Source organism: Salmo salar, unplaced genomic scaffold (genome assembly GCF_905237065.1).
Source record: "Salmo salar unplaced genomic scaffold, Ssal_v3.1, whole genome shotgun sequence".
NCBI classification, from domain to species: Eukaryota; Metazoa; Chordata; class Actinopteri; order Salmoniformes; family Salmonidae; genus Salmo; species Salmo salar.
In genome coordinates, this window is record NW_025550918.1 from 278,320 (window position 1) to 302,500 (window position 24,181).

The following is a 24,181-nucleotide window of genomic DNA, read 5'->3' on the forward strand; positions in this document are numbered from 1 at the left end:
TTCTGATCAGTCCACTACTTCCACCAGGACCATAGGGTTCTGATCAGTCCACTACTTCCACCAGGACCGTAGGGTTCTGATCAGTCCACTACTTCCACCAGGACCGTAGGGTTCTGATCAGTCCACTACTTCCACCAGGACCGTAGGGTTCTGGTTCTGATCAGTCCACTACTTCCACCAGGACCGTAGGGTTCTGATCAGTCCACTACTTCCACCAGGACCATAGGGTTCTGGTTCTGATCAGTCCACTACTTCCACCAGGACCATAGGGTTCTGATCAGTCCACTACTTCCACCAGGACCGTAGGGTTCTGATCAGTCCACTACTTCCACCAGGACCATAGGGTTCTGGTTCTGATCAGTCCACTACTTCCACCAGGACCATAGGGTTCTGATCAGTCCACTACTTCTACCAGGACCATAGGGTTCTGATCAGTCCACTACTTCCACCAGGACCGTAGGGTTCTGATCAGTCCACTACTTCCACCAGGACCATAGGGTTCTGGTTCTGGTCCGTGTAGTAATAGTGCGCCATTTTGTTTGTTGATGTAGGTCATGGTGACCCATAGTTATCTATCTAGTTAATCATTGTTGTCGTGAAGGCTGGATAGTTGTTGTTGTAACTCTGCATAGTTCTAGTCTAACAGGGTGTTGGGTAGTTTCCTGAGCTCTTATCAAGTCCCTGTGGTCAAACGTTAACCACTGGACAGGACCGGACCAGAGCTCTTTATGGACCAGAGCCTGGACAGGACAGGACCGGACCAGAGCTCTTTATGGACCAGAACCTGGACAGGACCGGACCAGAGCTCTTTATGGACCAGAACCTGGACAGGACCGGACCAGAGCTCTTTATGGACCAGAACCTGGACAGGACCGGACCAGAGCTCTTTATGGACCAGAGCTCTTTATGGACCAGAACCTGGACAGGACAGGACCGGACCAGAGCTCTTTATGGACCAGAGCTCTTTATGGACCAGAACCTGGACCGGACCAGAGCTCTTTATGGACCAGAACCTGGACAGGACAGGACCAGAGCTCTTTATGGACCAGAGCCTGGACAGGACCGGACCAGAGCTCTTTATGGACCAGAACCTGGACAGGACCGACCAGACCAGAGCTCTTTATGGACCAGAGCCTGGACAGGACCGGACCAGAGCTCTTTATGGACCAGAACCTGGACAGGACCGGACCAGAGCTCTTTATGGACCAGAGCCTGGACAGGACCGGACCAGAGCTCTTTATGGAGAGCCTGACAGGACCGGACCAGAGCTCTTTATGGACCAGAGCTCTTTATGGACCAGAACCTGGACAGGACCAGACCAGAGCTCTTTATGGACCAGAGCTCTTTATGGACCAGAACCTGGACAGGACCAGAGCTCGTTATGGACCAGAGCCTGGACAGGACCGGACCAGAGCTCTTTATGGACCAGAGCCTTTATGGACCAGAGCTCTTTATGGACCAGAACCTGGACAGGACCGGACCAGAGCTCTTTATGGACCAGAGCTCGTTATGGACCAGAACCTGGACAGGACAGGACCAGAGCTCTTTATGGACCAGAGCCTGGACAGGACCGGACCAGAGCTCTTTATGGACCAGAGCTCTTTATGGACCAGAGCTCTTTATGGACCAGAGCCTGGACAGGACCGGACCAGAGCTCTTTATGGACCAGAGCCTGGACAGGACAGGACCAGAGCTCTTTATGGACCAGAACTCTGGACAGGACCGGACCAGAGCTCTTTATGGACCAGAACCTGGACAGGACCGGACCAGAGCTCTTTATGGACCAGAACCAGGACAGGACAGGACCGGACCAGAGCACTTTATGGACCAGAACCTGGACCGGACCAGAGCTCTTTATGGACCAGAGCTCTTTATGGACCAGAACCTGGACAGGACCGGACCAGAGCTCTTTATGGACCAGAAGCCTGGACAGGACCGGACCAGAGCACTTTATGGACCAGAACCTGGACAGGACAGGACCGGACCAGAGCACTTTATGGACCAGAGCCTGGACAGGACCAGAGCTTGGCTGTTGGTAAAGTGGCTGTTCCAACCTGACTAAATATAGTCCTGTTGGTTTAAACGTGGCTGTTCCAGTGATTAACCTGACTAAATATAGTCCTGTTGGTTTAAACGTGGCTGTTCCAACCTGACTAAATATAGTCCTGTTGGTTTAAACGTGGCTGTTCCAGTGATTAACCTGACTAAATATAGTCCTGTTGGTTTAAACGTGGCTGTTCCAACCTGACTAAATATAGTCCTGTTGGTTTAAACGTGGCTGTTCCAGTGATAACCTGACTAAATATAGTCCTGTTGGTTTAAACGTGGCTGTTCCAGTGGTAACCTGACTAAATATAGTCCTGTTGGTTTAAACGTGGCTGTTCCAGTGGTAACCTGACTAAATATAGTCCTGTTGGTTTAAACGTGGCTGTTCCAACCTGACTAAATATAGTCCTGTTGGTTTAAACGTGACTGTTCCAGTGGCAACCTGACTAAATATAGTCCTGTTGGTTTAAACGTGGCTGTTCCAACCTGACTAAATATAGTCCTGTTGGTTTAAACGTGGCTGTTCCAACCTGACTAAATATAGTCCTGTTGGTTTAAACGTGGCTGTTCCAACCTGACTAAATATAGTCCTGTTGGTTTAAACGTGGCTGTTCCAGTGGTAACCTGACTAAATATAGTCCTGTTGGTTTAAACGTGGCTGTTCCAGTGGTAACCTGACTAAATATAGTCCTGTTGGTTTAAACGTGGCTGTTCCAGTGGTAACCTGACTAAATATAGTCCTGTTGGTTTAAACGTGACTGTTCCAACCTGACTAAATATAGTCCTGTTGGTTTAAACGTGGCTGTTCCAACCTGACTAAATATAGTCCTGTTGGTTTAAACGTGGCTGTTCCAACCTGACTAAATATAGTCCTGTTGGTTTAAACGTGGCTGTTCCAACCTGACTAAATATAGTCCTGTTGGTTTAAACGTGGCTGTTCCAACCTGACTAAATATAGTCCTGTTGGTTTAAACGTGGCTGTTCCAGTGGTACCCTGACTAAATATAGTCCTGTTGGTTTAAACGTGGCTGTTCCAGTGGTAACCTGACTAAATATAGTCCTGTTGGTTTAAACGTGGCTGTTCCAGTGGTAACCTGACTAAATATAGTCCTGTTTGTTTAAATGTGGCTGTTCCAGTGGTAACCTGACTAAATATAGTCCTGTTGGTTTAAACGTGGCTGTTCCAGTGGTAACCTGACTAAATATAGTCCTGTTGGTTTAAACATGGCTGTTCCAACCTGACTAAATATAGTCCTGTTGGTTTAAACGTGGCTGTTCCAGTGGTAACCTGACTAAATATAGTCCTGTTGGTTTAAACCTGGCTGTTCCAGTGATTAACCTGACTAAATATAGTCCTGTTTGTTTAAACGTGGCTGTTCCAGTGGTAACCTGACTAAATATAGTCCTGTTGGTTTAAACGTGGCTGTTCCAACATGACTAAATATAGTCCTGTTGGTTTAAACGTGGCTGTTCCAGTGGTAACCTGACTAAATATAGTCCTGTTGGTTTAAACGTGGCTGTTCCAGTGGTAACCTGACTAAATATAGTCCTGTTGGTTTAAACGTGGCTGTTCCAACCTGACTAAATATAGTCCTGTTGGTTTAAACGTGGCTGTTCCAACCTGACTAAATATAGTCCTGTTGGTTTAAACGTGGCTGTTCCAGTGGTAACCTGACTAAATATAGTCCTGTTGGTTTAAACGTGGCTGTTCCAACCTGACTAAATATAGTCCTGTTGGTTTTAAACGTGGCTGTTCCAGTGGTAACCTGACTAAATATAGTCCTGTTGGTTTAAACGTGGCTGTTCCAGTGGTAACCTGACTAAATATAGTCCTGTTGGTTTAAACGTGGCTGTTCCAGTGGTAACCTGACTAAATATAGTCCTGTTGGTTTAAACGTGGCTGTTCCAGTGGTAACCTGACTAAATATAGTCCTGTTGGTTTAAACGTGGCTGTTCCAACCTGACTAAATATAGTCCTGTTGGTTTAAACGTGGCTGTTCCGTGGTAACCTGACTAAATATAGTCCTGTTGGTTTAAACGTGGCTGTTCCAACCTGACTAAATATAGTCCTGTTGGTTTAAACGTGGCTGTTCCGGTAACCTGACTAAATATAGTCCTGTTGGTTTAAACGTGGCTGTTCCAGTGGTAACCTGACTAAATATAGTCCTGTTGGTTTAAACGTGGCTGTTCCAGTGGTAACCTGACTAAATATAGTCCTGTTGGTTTAAACCTGGCTGTTCCAACCTGACTAAATATAGTCCTGTTGGTTTAAACGTGGCTGTTCCGGTAACCTGACTAAATATAGTCCTGTTGGTTTAAACCTGGCTGTTCCAACCTGACTAAATATAGTCCTGTTGGTTTAAACGTGGCTGTTCCAGTGGTAACCTGACTAAATATAGTCCTGTTGGTTTAAACGTGGCTGTTCCAGTGGTAACCTGACTAAATATAGTCCTGTTGGTTTAAACGTGGCTGTTCCAGTGGTAACCTGACTAAATATAGTCCTGTTGGTTTAAACGTGGCTGTTCCAACCCGACTAAATATAGTCCTGTTGGTTTAAACATGGCTGTTCCAACCTGACTAAATATAGTCCTGTTGGTTTAAACGTGGCTGTTCCAGTGGTAACCTGACTAAATATAGTCCTGTTGGTTTTAAACCTGGCTGTTCCGTAACCTGACTAAATATAGTCCTGTTGGTTTAAACATGGCTGTTCCAGTGGTAACCTGACTAAATATAGTCCTGTTGGTTTAAACGTGGCTGTTCCAGTGGTAACCTGACTAAATATAGTCCTGTTGGTTTTAAACGTGGCTGTTCCAGTGGTAACCTGACTAAATATAGTCCTGTTGGTTTAAACGTGGCTGTTCTGGTAACCTGACTAAATATAGTCCTGTTTGTTTAAACGTGGCTGTTCCTGGTAACCTGACTAAATATAGTCCTGTTGGTTTAAACGTGGCTGTTCGGACAACCTGACTAAATATAGTCCTGTTGGTTTAAACGTGGCTGTTCCGTGGTAACCTGACTAAATATAGTCCTGTTGGTTTAAACGTGGCTGTTCCAGTGGTAACCTGACTAAATATAGTCCTGTTGGTTTAAACGTGGCTGTTCCAGTGGTAACCTGACTAAATATAGTCCTGTTGGTTTAAACGTGGCTGTTCCAGTGGTAACCTGACTAAATATTCCCAACAAGTGATATTTAGAGGCAAACATCTTGAATCTTATTTGTCATAGTCTGACTGTCTGGCATCATCTGGCATCGTCTGACTGACTGACTGTCTGGTATCGTCTAACTGTCTGGCATCGTCTGACTGACTGTCTGGCATCGTCTGACCGACTGACTGTCTGGCATCGTCTGACTGACTGTCTGGCATCGTCTGACTGACTGACTGTCTGACTGACTGACTGTCTGGCATCGTCTAACTGTCTGACATCGCTGTCTGGCATCGTCTGACTGACTGTCTGGCATCGTCTGACTGTCTGGCATCGTCTGACTGTCTGGCATCGTCTAACTGTCTGTCTGTGTGTGTGTAGATCAGCACCAGTCATCATGTCTCATAGCAACGGTACCAGTCACCATGTCAGTCAGGACGTGTGGGAGTCTCACAACAAGATGATGCAGGAACCACTCCGCTCCAACGACCCTGAGGTACGGGGGTATTATAATGAGGAACCACTCCGCTCCAACGACCCTGAGGTACGGGGGTATTATAATGAGGAACCACTCCGCTCCAACGACCCTGAGGTACGGGGGGTATTATAATGAGGAACCACTCCGCTCCAACGACCCTGAGGTACGGGGGGTATTATAATGAGGAACCACTCCGCTCCAACGACCCTGAGGTACGCACACGGGGGTATTATAATGAGGAACCACTCCGCTCCAACGACCCTGAGGTACGGGGGTATTATAATGAGGAACCACTCCGCTCCAACGACCCTGAGGTACGGGTGGTGGTATTATAATGAGGAACCACTCCGCTCCAACGACCCTGAGGTACGGGTGTGGTATTATAATGAGGAACCACTCCGCTCCAACGACCCTGAGGTACGGGGGGTATTATAATGAGGAACCACTCCGCTCCAACGACCCTGAGGTGCAGGGGGTATTATAATGAGGAACCACTCCGCTCCAACGACCCTGAGGTACGGGGGGGTATTATAATGAGGAACCACTCCGCTCCAACGACCCTGAGGTACGGGTGGGGTATTATAATGAGGAACCACTCCGCTCCAACGACCCTGAGGTACGGGGGGTATTATAATGAGGAACCACTCCGCTCCAACGACCCTGAGGTACGGGGGGTTTATTATAATGAGGAACCACTCCGCTCCAACGACCCTGAGGTACGGGGGTATTATAATGAGGAACCACTCCGCTCCAACGACCCTGAGGTACGGGGGGTATTATAATGAGGAACCACTCCGCTCCAACGACCCTGAGGTACGGGGGGATTATTATAATGAGGAACCACTCCGCTCCAACGACCCTGAGGTGCGGGGGGATTATAATGAGGAACCACTCCGCTCCAACGACCCTGAGGTACGGGGGTATTATAATGAGGAACCACTCGCTCCAACGACCCTGAGGTACGGGGGGTTATTATAATGAGGAACCACTCCGCTCCAACGACCCTGAAGTACGGGGGGTATTATAATGAGGAACCACTCCGCTCCAACGACCCTGAGGTACGGGGGTGGGGTATTATAATGAGGAACCACTCCGCTCCAACGACCCTGAGGTACGGGGGGTATTATAATGAGGAACCACTCCGCTCCAACGACCCTGAGGTACGGGGGGGTATTATAATGAGGAACCACTCCGCTCCAACGACCCTGAGGTGCGGGGGGGTATTATAATGAGGAACCACTCCGCTCCAACGACCCTGAGGTACGGGGGTATTATAATGAGGAACCACTCCGCTCCAACGACCCTGAGGTACGGGGGTATTATAATGAGGAACCACTCCGCTCCAACGACCCTGAGGTACGGGGGTATTATAATGAGGAACCACTCCGCTCCAACGACCCTGAGGTACGGGGGTATTATAATGAGGAACCACTCCGCTCCAACGACCTGAGGTACGGGGGGGTATTATAATGAGGAACCACTCCGCTCCAACGACCCTGAGGTACGGGGGGTATTATAATGAGGAACCACTCCGCTCCAACGACCCTGAGCGTGACACGGGGGTGGGGTATTATAATGAGGAACCACTCCGCTCCAACGACCCTGAGGTATGGGGGGTATTATAATGAGGAACCACTCCGCTCCAACGACCCTGAGGTACGGGGGTATTATAATGAGGAACCACTCCGCTCCAACGACCCTGAGGTACGGGGGGTATTATGAGGAACCACTCCGCTCCAACGACCCTGAGGTACGTGACACTGGGGTGGTGGTATTATAATGAGGAACCACTCCGCTCCAACGACCCTGAGGTATGGGGGGTATTATAATGAGGAACCACTCCGCTCCAACGACCCTGAGGTACGGGGGTATTATAATGAGGAACCACTCCGCTCCAACGACCTTGAGGTACGTGCACGGGTGGCGGTATTATAATGAGGAACCACTCCGCCCAACGACCCTGAGGTACGGGGGTATTATAATGAGGAACCACTCCCGGCTCCAACGACCCTGAGTCGTCACGGGTGGGGGTATTATAATGAGGAACCACTCCGCTCCAACGACCCTGAAGTACGGGGGGTATTATAATGAGGAACCACTCCGCTCCAACGACCCTGAGGTACGGGGGGTATTATAATGAGGAACCACTCCGCTCCAACGACCCTGAGGTACGGGGGTATTATAATGAGGAACCACTCCGCTCCAACGACCCTGAGGTACGGGGGGTATTATAATGAGGAACCACTCCGCTCCAACGACCCTGAGGTACGGGGGGTATTATAATGAGGAACCACTCCGCTCCAACGACCCTGAGGTACGGGGGGTATTATAATGAGGAACCACTCCGCTCCAACGACCCTGAGGTGACGGGGTGGTGGTATTATAATGAGGAACCACTCCGCTCCAACGACCCTGAGGTATGGGGGTATTATAATGAGGAACCACTCCGCTCCAACGACCCTGAGTGCACGGGGGTATTATAATGAGGAACCACTCCGCTCCAACGACCCTGAGGTACGGGGGGGTATTATAATGAGGAACCACTCCGCTCCAACGACCCTGAGGTACGTGACGGGGTGGTGGTATAATGAGGAACCACTCCGCTCCAACGACCCTGAGGTATGGGGGGTATTATAATGAGGAACCACTCCGCTCCAACGACCCTGAGGTACGGGGGGGTATTATAATGAGGAACCACTCCGCTCCAACGACCCTGAGGTACGGGGGTATTATAATGAGGAACCACTCCGCTCCAACGACCCTGAGGTACGGGGGTATTATAATGAGGAACCACTCCGCTCCAACGACCCTGAGGTACGGGGGTATTATAATGAGGAACCACTCCGCTCCAACGACCCTGAGGTACGGGTGGGGGTATTATAATGAGGAACCACTCCGCTCCAACGACCCTGAGGTGCGGGGGTATTATAATGAGGAACCACTCCGCTCCAACGACCCTGAGGTACGGGGGGTATTATAATGAGGAACCACTCCGCTCCAACGACCCTGAGGGTGACACGGGGGGGGTATTATAATGAGGAACCACTCCGCTCAACGACCCTGAGGTATGGGGGGTATTATAATGAGGAACCACTCCGCTCCAACGACCCTGAGGTACGGGGGTATTATAATGAGGAACCACTCCGCTCCAAATCGACCCTGAGGTACGGGGGGTATTATAATGAGGAACCACTCCCGCTCCAACGACCCTGAGGGCACGGGGTGGTGGTATTATAATGAGGAACCACTCCGCTCCAACGACCCTGAGGTACGGGGGTATTATAATGAGGAACCACTCCGCTCCAACGACCCTGAGGTACGGGGGTATTATAATGAGGAACCACTCCGCTCCAACGACCCTGAGGTACGTGCCGGGTGGCGGTATTATAATGAGGAACCACTCCGCTCCAACGACCCTGAGGTACGGGGGGGTATTATAATGAGGAACCACTCCGCTCCAACGACCCTGAGGTACGGGGGTATTATAATGAGGAACCACTCCGCTCCAACGACCCTGAGGTCGGGGGGGGTATTATAATGAGGAACCACTCCGCTCCAACGACCCTGAGGTACGGGGGTATTATAATGAGGAACCACTCCGCTCCAACGACCCTGAGGTACGGGGGTATTATAATGAGGAACCACTCCGCTCCAACGACCCTGAGGTACGGGGGGTATTATAATGAGGAACCACTCCGCTCCAAACGACCCTGAGGTACGGGGGGTATTATAATGAGGAACCACTCCGCTCCAACGACCCTGAGGTACGGGGGGTATTATAATGAGGAACCACTCCGCTCCAACGACCCTGAGGTACGGGGTGGTATTATAATGAGGAACCACTCCGCTCCAATGACCCTGAGGTACGGGGGGTATTATAATGAGGAACCACTCCGCTCCAACGACCCTGAGGTACGGGGGGTATTATAATGAGGAACCACTCCGCTCCACTGACCCTGAGGTACGGGGTATTATAATGAGGAATCACTCCGCTCCAACGACCCTGAGGTACGGGGGTATTATAATGAGGAACCACTCCGCTCCAACGACACTGAGGTACGGGGGGTATTATAATGAGGAATCACTCCGCTCCAACGACCCTGAGGTACGTCACATATGAAAGTGTGTATTATAATGAAACGGTGTATTGTGTGTAGGTGTATTATAATGAAACGGTGTATTGTGTAGTGTGTATTATAATGAAACGGTGTATTGTGTAGGTGTATTATAATGAAACGGTGTATTGTGTAGGTGTGTATTATAATGAAACGGTGTATTGTGTAGGTGTGGATTATAATGAAACGGTGTATTGTGTAGGTGTGTGTATTATAATGAAACGGTGTATTGTGTAGGTGTGTATTATAATGACACGGTGTATTGTGTAGGTGTGTATTATAATGAAACGGTGTATTGTGTAGGTGTGTGTATTATAATGAAACGGTGTATTGTGTAGGTGTGTGTATTATAATGAAACGGTGTATTGTGTAGGTGTGTGTATTATAATGAAACGGTGTATTGTGTAGTGTGTGTATTATAATGAAACGGTGTATTGTGTAGGTGTGTGTATTATAATGAAACGGTGTATTGTGTAGGTGTGTGTATTATAATGAAACGGTGTATTGTGTAGGTGTGTGTATTATAATGAAACGGTGTATTGTGTAGGTGTGTGTATTATAATGAAACGGTGTATTGTGTAGGTGTGTATTTATAATGAAACGGTGTATTGTGTAGGTGTGTGTATTATAATGAAACGGTGTATTGTGTAGGTGTGTGTATTATAATGAAACGGTGTATTGTGTAGGTGTGTATTATAATGAAACGGTGTATTGTGTAGGTGTGTGTTATAATGAAACGGTGTATTGTGTAGGTGTATTATAATGAAACGGTGTATTGTAATGAAACGGTGTATTGTGTAGGTGTGTGTATTATAATGAAACGGTGTATGTGTGTAGGTGTGTGTATTATAATGAAACGGTGTATGTGTGTAGGTGTGTGTATTATAATGAAACGGTGTATTGTGTGTAGGTGTGTGTATTATAATGAAACGGTGTATTGTGTGTAGTGTGTGTATTATAATGAAACGGTGTATTGTGTGTAGGTGTGTGTATTATAATGAAACGGTGTATTGTGTAGGTGTGTGTATTATAATGAAACGTGTGTTGTGGGGTGTATTATAATGAAACGGTGTATTGTGTAGGTGTGTGTATTATAATGAAACGGTGTATGTGTGTAGGTGTGTATTATAATGAAACGGTGTATTGTGTAGGTGTGTATTATAATGAAACGGTGTATTGTGTAGGTGTGTATTATAATGAAACGGTGTATGTGTGTAGGTGTGTGTATTATAATGAAACGGTGTATTGTGTAGGTGTGTGTATTATAATGAAACGGTGTATTGTGTAGGTGTGTGTATTATAATGAAACGGTGTATTGTGTGTAGGTGTGTGTATTATAATGAAACGGTGTATTGTGTAGGTGTGTGTATTATAATGAAACGGTGTATTGTGTAGGTGTGTGTATTATAATGAAACGGTGTATTGTGTAGGTGTGTATTATAATGAAACGGTGTATTGTGTAGGGTGTGTATTATAATGAAACGGTGTATTGTGTAGGTGTGTATTATAATGAAACGGTGTATTGTGTAGGTGTGTGTATTATAATGAAACGGTGTATTGTGTGTAGGTGTGTGTATTATAATGAAACGGTGTATTGTGTGTGTATTATAATGAAACGGTGTATGTGTGTAGGTGTGTGTATTATAATGAAAGCGTGTATTGTGTGTAGGTGTGTGTATTATAATGAAACGGTGAGTGTGTATTATAATGAAACGGTGTATTGTGTAGGTGTGTGTATTATAATGAAAGCGGTGTATTGTGTGTAGTGTGTGTATTATAATGAAACGGTGTATTGTGTAGGTGTGTGTATTATAATGAAAGCGGTGTATTGTGTAGGTGTGTGTATTATAATGAAACGGTGTATTGTGTAGGTGTGTGTATTATAATGAAACGGTGTATTGTGTAGGGTGTGTATTATAATGAAACGGTGTATTGTGTAGGTGTGTATTATAATGAAACGGTGTATTGTGTAGGTGTGTATTATAATGAAACGGTGTATTGTGTAGGTGTGTGTATTATAATGAAAGCGTGTGTATTGTGTAGGTGTGTGTATTATAATGAAACGGTGTATTGTGTAGGTGTGTGTATTATAATGAAACGGTGTATTGTGTAGGTGTGTGTATTATAATGAAACGGTGTATTGTGTAGGGTGTGTATTATAATGAAACGGTGTATTGTGTAGGTGTATTATAATGAAACGGTGTATTGTGTGTAGGTGTGTATTATAATGAAACGGTGTATTGTGTAGGTGTGTGTATTATAATGAAACGGTGTATTGTGTAGGTGTGTATTATAATGAAACGGTGTATTGTGTAGGTGTGTGTATTATAATGAAACGGTGTATTGTGTAGTGTGTGTATTATAATGAAACGGTGTATTGTGTAGGTGTGTGTATTATAATGAAACGGTGTATTGTGTAGGTGGGTGTATTATAATGAAACGGTGTATTGTGTAGGTGTGTATTATAATGAAACGGTGTATTGTGTAGGTGTGTATTATAATGAAACGGTGTATTGTGTAGGTGTGTATTATAATGAAACGGTGTATTGTGTAGGGTGTGTGTATTATAATGAAACGGTGTATTGTGTAGGTGTGTGTATTATAATGAAACGGTGTATTGTGTAGGTGTGTGTATTATAATGAAACGGTGTATTGTGTAGGTGTGTGTATTATAATGAAACGGTGTATTGTGTAGGTGTGTGTATTATAATGAAACGGTGTATTGTGTAGGTGTGTGTATTATAATGAAACGGTGTATTGTGTAGTGTGTGTATTATAATGAAACGGTGTATTGTGTAGGTGTGTGTATTATAATGAAACGGTGTATTGTGTAGGGTGTGTATTATAATGAAACGGTGTATTGTGTAGGTGTGTATTATAATGAAACGGTGTATTGTGTAGGTGTGTGTATTATAATGAAACGGTGTATTGTGTAGGTGTGTGTATTATAATGAAACGGTGTATTGTGTAGGGTGTGTATTATAATGAAACGGTGTATTGTGTAGGTGTGTGTATTATAATGAAAGCGGTGTATTGTGTAGGTGTGTGTATTATAATGAAACGGTGTATTGTGTAGGTGTGTATTATAATGAAACGGTGTATTGTGTAGGTGTGTGTATTATAATGAAACGGTGTATTGTGTAGGTGTGTGTATTATAATGAAACGGTGTATTGTGTAGGTGTGTATTATAATGAAACGGTGTATTGTGTAGGTGTGTATTATAATGAAACGGTGTATTGTGTAGGTGTGTGTATTATAATGAAACGGTGTATTGTGTGTAGGTGTGTATTATAATGAAACGGTGTATGTGTGTAGGTGTGTATTATAATGAAACGGTGTATTGTGTGTAGTGTGTATTATAATGAAACGGTGTATTGTGTAGGTGTGTGTATTATAATGAAACGGTGTATTGTGTAGGTGTGTGTATTATAATGAAACGGTGTATTGTGTAGGTGTGTATTATAATGAAACGGTGTATTGTGTATGGTGTGTGTATTATAATGAAACGGTGTATTGTGTAGGTGGTGTATTATAATGAAACGGTGTATTGTGTAGGTGTGTGTATTATAATGAAACGGTGTATTGTGTAGGTGTGTGTATTATAATGAAACGGTGTATTGTGTAGGTGTGTGTATTATAATGAAACGGTGTATTGTGTAGGTGTGTATTATAATGAAACGGTGTATTGTGTAGGTGTGTGTATTATAATGAAACGGTGTATTGTGTAGGTGTGTGTATTATAATGAAACGGTGTATTGTGTAGGTGTGTGTATTATAATGAAACGGTGTATTGTGTAGGTGTGTGTATTATAATGAAACGGTGTATTGTGTAGGTGTGTGTATTATAATGAAACGGTGTATTGTGTAGGTGTGTGTATTATAATGAAACGGTGTATTGTGTAGGGTGTGTATTATAATGAAACGGTGTATTGTGTAGGTGTGTGTATTATAATGAAACGGTGTATTGTGTAGGTGTGTGTATTATAATGAAACGGTGTATTGTGTAGGTGTGTGTATTATAATGAAACGGTGTATTGTGTAGGTGTGTGTATTATAATGAAACGGTGTATTGTGTAGGTGTGTGTATTATAATGAAACGGTGTATTGTGTAGGTGTGTGTATTATAATGAAACGGTGTATTGTGTAGGTGTGTGTATTATAATGAAACGGTGTATTGTGTAGGTGTGTGTATTATAATGAAACGGTGTATTGTGTAGGTGTGTGTATTATAATGAAAGCGGTGTATTGTGTAGGTGTGTGTATTATAATGAAACGGTGTATTGTGTAGGTGTGTGTATTATAATGAAACGGTGTATTGTGTAGGTGTGTATTATAATGAAACGGTGTATTGTGTAGTGTGTGTATTATAATGAAACGGTGTATTGTGTAGGTGTGTATTATAATGAAACGGTGTATTGTGTAGGTGTGTGTATTATAATGAAACGGTGTATTGTGTAGTGTGTGTATTATAATGAAACGGTGTATTGTGTAGGTGTGTGTATTATAATGAAACGGTGTATTGTGTAGGGGTGTGTATTATAATGAAACGGTGTATTGTGTAGGTGTGTGTATTATAATGAAACGGTGTATTGTGTAGGTGTGTGTATTATAATGAAACGGTGTATTGTGTAGGTGTGTGTATTATAATGAAACGGTGTATTGTGTAGGTGTGTGTATTATAATGAAACGGTGTATTGTGTAGGTGTGTGTATTATAATGAAAGCGGTGTATTGTGTAGGTGTGTGTATTATAATGAAACGGTGTATTGTGTAGGTGTGTGTATTATAATGAAACGGTGTATTGTGTAGGTGTGTGTATTATAATGAAACGGTGTATTGTGTAGGTGTGTGTATTATAATGAAACGGTGTATTGTGTAGGTGTGTGTATTATAATGAAACGGTGTATTGTGTAGGTGTGTGTATTATAATGAAACGGTGTATTGTGTAGGTGTGTGTATTATAATGAAACGGTGTATTGTGTAGGTGTGTGTATTATAATGAAACGGTGTATTGTGTAGGTGTGTGTATTATAATGAAACGGTGTATTGTGTAGGTGTGTGTATTATAATGAAACGGTGTATTGTGTAGGTGTGTGTATTATAATGAAACGGTGTATTGTGTAGGTGTGTGTATTATAATGAAACGGTGTATTGTGTAGGGTGTGTATTATAATGAAACGGTGTATGTGTGTAGGTGTGTGTATTATAATGAAACGGTGTATTGTGTAGGTGTGTATTATAATGAAACGGTGTATTGTGTAGGTGTGTGTATTATAATGAAACGGTGTATTGTGTAGGTGTGTGTATTATAATGAAACGGTGTATTGTGTAGGTGTGTGTATTATAATGAAACGGTGTATTGTGTGTAGGTGTGTGTATTATAATGAAACGGTGTATTGTGTAGGTGTGTGTATTATAATGAAACGGTGTATTGTGTAGGGGTGTATTATAATGAAACGGTGTATTGTGTAGGTGTGTATTATAATGAAACGGTGTATTGTGTAGGTGTGTGTATTATAATGAAACGGTGTATTGTGTAGGTGTGTGTATTATAATGAAACGGTGTATTGTGTAGGTGTGTGTATTATAATGAAACGGTGTATTGTGTAGGTGTGTGTATTATAATGAAACGGTGTATTGTGTAGGTGTGTGTATTATAATGAAACGGTGTATTGTGTAGGGGTGTGTATTATAATGAAACGGTGTATTGTGTAGGTGTGTGTATTATAATGAAACGGTGTATTGTGTAGGTGTGTGTATTATAATGAAACGGTGTATTGTGTAGGTGTGTGTATTATAATGAAACGGTGTATTGTGTAGGTGTGTGTATTATAATGAAACGGTGTATTGTGTAGGTGTGTGTATTATAATGAAACGGTGTATTGTGTAGGTGTGTGTATTATAATGAAACGGTGTATTGTGTAGGTGGTGTATTATAATGAAACGGTGTATTGTGTAGGTGTGTGTATTATAATGAAACGGTGTATTGTGTAGGTGTGTGTATTATAATGAAACGGTGTATTGTGTAGGTGTATTATAATGAAACGGTGTATTGTGTAGGTGTGTATTATAATGAAACGGTGTATTGTGTAGGTGTGTGTATTATAATGAAACGGTGTATTGTGTAGGTGTGTATTATAATGAAACGGTGTATTGTGTAGGTGTTCTCCATCATCAAGCGAGAGAAGCATCGTCAGACCTTTGGCCTGGAGCTGATCGCATCAGAGAACTTCACCTCCAGAGCCGTTCTGGAAGCCCTGGGGTCCTGTATGAACAACAAGTACTCAGAGGGGTATCCCGGACAGCGGTGGGTACTATGAACCTTTATGAACCTTTATGAACCTTTATTTAAACAGGGAGTCACTCAGAGGGGTATCCCGGACAGCGGTGGGTACTATGAACCTTTATGAACCTTTATGAACCTTTATGAACCTTTATTTAAACAGGGAGTCACTCAGAGGGGTATCCCGGACAGCGGTGGGTGCTATGAACCTTTATGAACCTTTAGGAACCTTAATGAACCTTTATTTAAACAGGGAGTCACTCAGAGGGGTATCCTGGACAGCGGTGGGTGCTATGAACCTTTATGAACCTTTATGAACCTTTAGGAACCTTTAGGAACCTTTATGAACCTTTATTTAAACAGGGAGTCACTCAGAGGGGTATCCTGGACAGCGGTGGGTGCTATGAACCTTTATGAACCTTTATGAACCTGTATGAACCTTTATTTAACTAGACAAGTCAGTTAAGAACAAATTCTTATTCACAATGACGGCCTACCAGGGAACAGTGGGTTATAACTGCCTTGTTCAGGGAGCAGAACGAACAAATGGGGGATTCAATGTGTCACACCTTTCGGTTTACTGGCCCAACGCTCTAACCACTAGGCTACCTGCTGGTTACTGGCCCAACGCTCTAACCACTAGGCTACCTGCTGGTTACTGGCCCAACGCTCTAACCACTAGGCTACCTGCTGGTTACTGGCCCAACGCTCTAACCACTAGGTTACCTGCTGGTTACTGGCCCAACGCTCTAACCACTAGGCTACCTGCTGGTTACTGGCCCAACGCTCTAACCACTAGGCTACCTGCTGGTTACTGGCCCAACGCTCTAACCACTAGGTTACCTGCTGGTTACTGGCCCAACGCTCTAACCACTAGGCTACCTGCTGGTTACTGGCCCAACCCTCTAACCACTAGGCTACCTGCTGGTTACTGGCCCAACGCTCTAACCACTAGGCCACCTGCTGGTTACTGGCCCAACGCTCTAACCACTAGGCTACCTGCTGGTTACTGGCCCAACGCTCTAACCACTAGGCTACCTGCTGGTTACTGGCCCAACGCTCTAACCACTAGGCTACCTGCTGGTTACTGGCCCAACGCTCTAACCACTAGGCTACCTGCTGGTTACTGGCCCAACGCTCTAACCACTAGGCTACCTGCTGGTTACTGGCCCAACGCTCTAACCACTAGGCTACCTGCTGGTTACTGGCCCAACGCTCTAACCACTAGGCTACCTGCTGGTTACTGGCCCAACGCTCTAACCACTAGGCTACCTGCTGGATACTGGCCCAACGCTCTAACCACTAGGTTACCTGCTGGTTACTGGCCCAACGCTCTAACCACTAGGCTACCTGCTGGTTACTGGCCCAACTCTCTAACCACTAGGCTACCTGCTGGTTACTGTCCCAACGCTCTAACCACTAGGCCACCTGCTGGTTACTGGCCCAACGCTCTAACCACTAGGCCACCTGCTGGTTACTGGCCCAACGCTCTAACCACTAGGCTACCTGCTGGTTACTGGCCCAACGCTCTAACCACTAGGCTACCTGCTGGTTACTGGCCCAACGCTCTAAACACTAGGCTACCTGCTGGTTACTGGCCCAACGCTCTAACCACTAGGCTACCTGCTGGTTACTGGCCCAACGCTCTAACCACTAGGCTACCTGCTGGTTACTGGCCCAACGCTCTAACCACTAGGCTACCTGCTGGTTACTGGCCCAACGCTCTAACCACTAGGCTACCTGCTGGCTACTGGCCCAACTCTCTAACCACTAGGCTACCTACTGGTTACTGGCCCAACGCTCTAACCACTAGGCTACCTGCTGGTTACTGGCCCAACGCTCTAACCACTAGGCTACCTGCTGGTTACTGGCCCAACGCTCTAACCACTAGGCTACCTGCTGGTTACTGGCCCAACGCTCTAACCACTAGGCCACCTGCTGGTTACTGGCCCAACGCTCTAACCACTAGGCCACCTGCTGGTTACTGGCCCAACGCTCTAACCACTAGGCCACCTGCTGGTTACTGGCCCAACGCTCTAACCACTAGGCCACCTGCTGGTTACTGGCCCAACGCTCTAACCACTAGGCCACCTGCTGGTTACTGGCCCAACGCTCTAACCACTAGGCCACCTGCTGGTTACTGGCCCAACGCTCTAAGCACTAGGCTACCTGCTGGTTACTGGCCCAACGCTCTAACCACTAGGCTACCTGCTGGTTACTGGCCCAACGCTCTAACCACTAGGCTACCTGCTGGTTACTGGCCCAACGCTCTAACCACTAGGCTACCTGCTGGTTACTGGCCCAACGCTCTAACCACTAGGCCACCTGCTGGTTACTGGCCCAACGCTCTAACCACTAGGCCACCTGCTGGCTACTGGCCCAACGCTCTAACCACTAGGCCACCTGCTGGTTACTGGCCCAACGCTCTAACCACTAGGCTACCTGCTGGTTACTGGCCCAACGCTCTAACCACTAGGCTACCTGCTGGTTACTGGCCCAACGCTCTAACCACTAGGCCACCTGATGGTTACTGGCCCAACGCTCTAACCACTAGGCCACCTGCTGGTTACTGGCCCAACGCTCTAACCACTAGGCCACCTGCTGGTTACTGGCCCAACGCTCTAACCACTAGGCCACCTGCTGGTTACTGGCCCAACGCTCTAACCACTAGGCTACCTGCTGGTTACTGGCCCAACGCTCTAACCACTAGGCTACCTGCTGGATACTGGCCCAACGCTCTAACCACTAGGTTACCTGCTGGTTACTGGCCCAACGCTCTAACCACTAGGCTACCTGCTGGTTACTGGCCCAACTCTCTAACCACTAGGCTACCTGCTGGTTACTGTCCCAACGCTCTAACCACTAGGCCACCTGCTGGTTACTGGCCCAACGCTCTAACCACTAGGCCACCTGCTGGTTACTGGCCCAACGCTCTAACCACTAGGCTACCTGCTGGTTACTGGCCCAACGCTCTAACCACTAGGCTACCTGCTGGTTACTGGCCCAACGCTCTAAACACTAGGCTACCTGCTGGTTACTGGCCCAACGCTCTAACCACTAGGCTACCTGCTGGTTACTGGCCCAACGCTCTAACCACTAGGCTACCTGCTGGTTACTGGCCCAACGCTCTAACCACTAGGCTACCTGCTGGTTACTGGCCCAACGCTCTAACCACTAGGTTACCTGCTGGTTACTGGCCCAACGCTCTAACCACTAGGCTACCTGCTGGCTACTGGCCCAACTCTCTAACCACTAGGCTACCTACTGGTTACTGGCCCAACGCTCTAACCACTAGGCTACCTGCTGGTTACTGGCCCAACGCTCTAACCACTAGGCTACCTGCTGGTTACTGGCCCAACGCTCTAACCACTAGGCTACCTGCTGGTTACTGGCCCAACGCTCTAACCACTAGGCCACCTGCTGGTTACTGGCCCAACGCTCTAACCACTAGGCCACCTGCTGGTTACTGGCCCAACGCTCTAACCACTAGGCCACCTGCTGGTTACTGGCCCAACGCTCTAACCACTAGGCCACCTGCTGGTTACTGGCCCAACGCTCTAACCACTAGGCCACCTGCTGGTTACTGGCCCAACGCTCTAAGCACTAGGCCACCTGCTGGTTACTGGCCCAACGCTCTAACCACTAGGCTACCTGCTGGTTACTGGCCCAACGCTCTAACCACTAGGCTACCTGCTGGTTACTGGCCCAACGCTCTAACCACTAGGCTACCTGCTGGTTACTGGCCCAACGCTCTAACCACTAGGCCACCTGCTGGTTACTGGCCCAACGCTCTAACCACTAGGCCACCTGCTGGCTACTGGCCCAACGCTCTAACCACTAGGCCACCTGCTGGTTACTGGCCCAACGCTCTAACCACTAGGCTACCTGCTGGTTACTGGCCCAACGCTCTAACCACTAGGCTACCTGCTGGTTACTGGCCCAACGCTCTAACCACTAGGCCACCTGATGGTTACTGGCCCAACGCTCTAACCACTAGGCCACCTGCTGGTTACTGGCCCAACGCTCTAACCACTAGGCCACCTGCTGGTTACTGGCCCAACGCTCTAACCACTAGGCCACCTGCTGGTTACTGGCCCAACGCTCTAACCACTAGGCCACCTGCTGGTTACTGGCCCAACGCTCTAACCACTAGGCCACCTGCTGGTTACTGGCCCAACGCTCTAACCACTAGGCTACCTGCTGGTTACTGGCCCAACGCTCTAACCACTAGGCCACCTGCTGGTTACTGGCCCAACGCTCTAACCACTAGGCTACCTGCTGGTTACTGGCCCAACGCTCTAACCACTAGGCTACCTGCTGGTTACTGGCCCAACGCTCTAACCACTAGGCCACCTGCTGGTTACTGGCCCAACGCTCTAACCACTAGGCCACCTGCTGGTTACTGGCCCAACGCTCTAACCACTAGGCCACCTGCTGGTTACTGGCCCAACGCTCTAACCACTAGGCCACCTGCTGGTTACTGGCCCAACGCTCTAACCACTAGGCCACCTGCTGGTTACTGGCCCAACGCTCTAACCACTAGGCCACCTGCTGGTTACTGGCCCAACGCTCTAACCACTAGGCCACCTGCTGGTTACTGGCCCAACGCTCTAACCACTAGGCCACCTGCTGGTTACTGGCCCAACGCTCTAACCACTAGGCCACCTGCTGGTTACTGGCCCAACGCTCTAACCACTAGGCCACCTGCTGGTTACTGGCCCAACGCTCTAACCACTAGGCCACCTGCTGGTTACTGGCCCAACGCTCTAACCACTAGGCCACCTGCTGGTTACTGGCCCAACGCTCTAACCACTAGGCCACCTGCTGGTTACTGGCCCAACGCTCTAACCACTAGGCTACCTGCTGGTTACTGGCCCAACGCTCTAACCACTAGGCGACCTGCTGGTTACTGGCCCAACGCTCTAACCACCAGGCCACCTGCTGGTTACTGGCCCAACGCTCTAACCACTAGGCCACCTGCTGGTTACTGGCCCAACGCTCTAACCACTAGGCCACCTGCTGGTTACTGGCCCAACGCTCTAACCACTAGGCCACCTGCTGGTTACTGGCCCAACGCTCTAACCACTAGGCTACCTGCTGGTTACTGGCCCAACGCTCTAACCACTAGGCTACCTGCTGGTTACTGGCCCAACGCTCTAACCACTAGGCCACCTGCTGGTTACTGGCCCAACGCTCTAACCACTAGGCTACCTGCTGGTTACTGGCCCAACGCTCTAACCACTAGGTTACCTGCTGGTTACTGGCCCAACGCTCTAACCACTAGGCTACCTGCTGGTTACTGGCCCAACGCTCTAACCACTAGGCTACCTGCTGGTTACTGGCCCAACGCTCTAACCACTAGGCCACCTGCTGGTTACTGGCCCAACGCTCTAACCACTAGGCCACCTGCTGGTTACTGGCCCAACGCTCTAACCACTAGGCTACCTGCTGGTTACTGGCCCAACGCTCTAACCACTAGGCCACCTGCTGGTTACTGGCCCAACGCTCTAACCACCAGGCCACCTGCTGGTTACTGGCCCAACGCTCTAACCACCAGGCTACCTGCTGGTTACTGGCCCAACGCTCTAACCACTAGGCTACCTGCTGGTTACTGGCCCAACGCTCTAACCACTAGGCTACCTGCTGGTTACTGGCCCAACGCTCTAACCACTAGGCTACCTGCTGGTTACTGGCCCAACGCTCTAACCACTAGGCTACCTGCTGGTTACTGGCCCAACGCTCTAACCACTAGGCCACCTGCTGGTTACTGGCCCAACGCTCTAACCACTAGGCTACCTGCTGGTTACTGGCCCAACGCTCTAACCACTAGGTTACCTGCTGGTTACTGGCCCAACGCTCTAACCACTAGGCTACCTGCTGGTTACTGGCCCAACGCTCTAACCACTAGGCTACCTGCTGGTTACTGGCCCAACGCTCTAACCACTAGGCTACCTGCTGGTTACTGGCCCAACGCTCTAACCACTAGGCTACCTGCTGGTTACTGGCCCAACGCTCTAACCACTAGGCTACCTGCTGGTTACTGTCCCAACGCTCTAACCACTAGGCTACCTGCTGGTTACTGGCCCAACGCTCTAACCACTAGGCTACCTGCTGGTTACTGGCCCAACGCTCTAACCACTAGGCTACCTGCTGGTTACTGGCCCAACGCTCTAACCACTAGGCTACCTGCTGGTTACTGGCCCAACGCTCTAACCACTAGGCCACCTGCTGGTTACTGGCCCAACGCTCTAACCACTAGGCCACCTGCTGGTTACTGGCCCAACGCTCTAACCACTAGGCCACCTGCTGCCCTAAACAACATTTAAATATATTTAAGAAAAGCATTCGCATTCTGTAACAAAAAGTCTTCAATTTAATAATTAAAAAATGCCTGGAAGGAATCAGAATATCTAACTGCAAGGAATTCTGAATATTGTTCTACACACCAGGGACAACGATAACTAAAAGCAGATTTCCCACAATTATGTGTTTTTTAAAACTGGTGGTGGGGGCGAGAGAGAGAGAAAGAATGGGTTTGGTTATCTATCCCTGAGAGAGAATGGGGTTGGTTATCTATCCCTGAGAGAGAATGGGGTTTGGTTATCTATCCCTGAGAGAGAATGGGGTTTGGTTATCTATCCCTGAGAGAGAATGGGGTTGGTTATCTATCCCTGAGAGAGAATGGGGTTGGTTATCTATCCCTGAGAGAGAATGGGGTTTGGTTATCTATCCCTGAGAGAGAATGGGGTTTGGTTATCTATCCCTGAGAGAGAATGGGGTTGGTTATCTATCCCTGAGAGAGAATGGGGTTGGTTATCTATCCCTGAGAGAATGGGGTTTGGTTATCTATCCCTGAGAGAGAATGGGGTTGGTTATCTATCCCTGAGAGAGAATGGGGTTGGTTATCTATCCCTGAGAGAGAATGGGGTTTGGTTATCTATCCCTGAGAAAGAATGGGGTTGGTTATCTATCCCTGAGAGAGAATGGGGTTGGTTATCTATCCCTGAGAGAGAATGGGGTTTGGTTATCTATCCCTGAGAGAGAATGGGGTTTGGTTATCTATCCCTGAGAGAGAATGGGGTTTGGTTATCTATCCCTGAGAGAGAATGGGGTTTGGTTATCTATCCCTGAGAGAGAATGGGGGTTGGTTATCTATCCCTGAGAGAGAATGGGGGTTGTCATCTATCCCTGAGAGAGAATGGGGTTGGTTATCTATCCCTGAGAGAGAATGGGGTTGGTTATCTATCCCTGAGAGAGAGAATGGGGTTTGGTTATCTATCCCTGAGAGAGAATGGGGTTGGTTATCTATCCCTGAGAGAGAATGGGGTTGGTTATCTATCCCTGAGAGAGAATGGGGTTTGGTTATCTATCCCTGAGAGAGAATGGGGTTTGGTTATCTATCCCTGAGAGAGAATGGGGTTGGTTATCTATCCCTGAGAGAGAATGGGGTTTGGTTATCTATCCCTGAGAGAGAATGGGGTTTGGTTATCTATCCCTGAGAGAGAATGGGGTTTGGTTATCTATCCCTGAGAGAGAGAATGGGGTTTGGTTATCTATCCCTGAGAGAGAATGGGGTTTGGTTATCTATCCCTGAGAGAGAATGGGGTTTGGTTATCTATCCCTGAGAGAGAATGGGGTTTGGTTATCTATCCTTGAGAGAGAATGGGGTTTGGTTATCTATCCCTGAGAGAGAATGGGGTTGGTTATCTATCCCTGAGAGAGAATGGGGTTGGTTATCTTACAGAGCCGTCCAGGAGACTACAAACCTGTCATCCAGGATACTTTGAAGAAACTCAAATATAAAATATATATTTTGATTTGTTTAACTACATTATTCCATAGTTTTGATTCTACGATGTAGAAAATAGTAAAAAAAAAATAAAGAAAAACCGTTGAATGAGTCGGTGTTATAAAACTTTAGACTGGTTGTGTGTGTGTGTGTGTGTGTGTGTGTGTGTGTGTGTGGTTGTGTGTGTGTGTGTGTGTGTGCGTGTGTGTGTAGGTACTACGGGGGAACAGAACATGTGGATGAGTTGGAGCGTGTGTGTCAGAGGAGAGCTCTGGAGGTCTACGGACTGGAGGCTGACAGGTGGGGGGTCAATGTCCAGCCCTACT

The 24,181-nt window shown here is 47.1% G+C and overlaps 1 protein-coding gene across 4 annotated transcripts in view; it reads left to right on the top strand.

Moving 5' to 3' along the window:
• LOC123740232 (serine hydroxymethyltransferase, cytosolic) overlaps nt 1-24,181 on the top strand; it is a 57,438-nt gene that overhangs the window by 9,416 nt on the left and 23,841 nt on the right. For 3 of the 4 annotated variants that reach the window (XM_045714008.1, XM_045714006.1, XM_045714007.1), the window contains exons 2-4: nt 5,572-5,686; nt 15,945-16,090; nt 24,069-24,181. The exon at nt 24,069-24,181 is cut by the window's right edge and continues 3 nt beyond it. In XM_045714008.1, the coding sequence (XP_045569964.1) occupies nt 5,588-5,686; nt 15,945-16,090; nt 24,069-24,181 (358 nt within the window). In that variant the 5' untranslated portion in view covers nt 5,572-5,587. Of the gene's footprint in view, nt 1-5,571; nt 5,687-15,944; nt 16,091-16,240; nt 16,261-24,068 lie in introns of those variants that run through there. The other variant, XM_045714009.1, reaches the window with a different exon arrangement.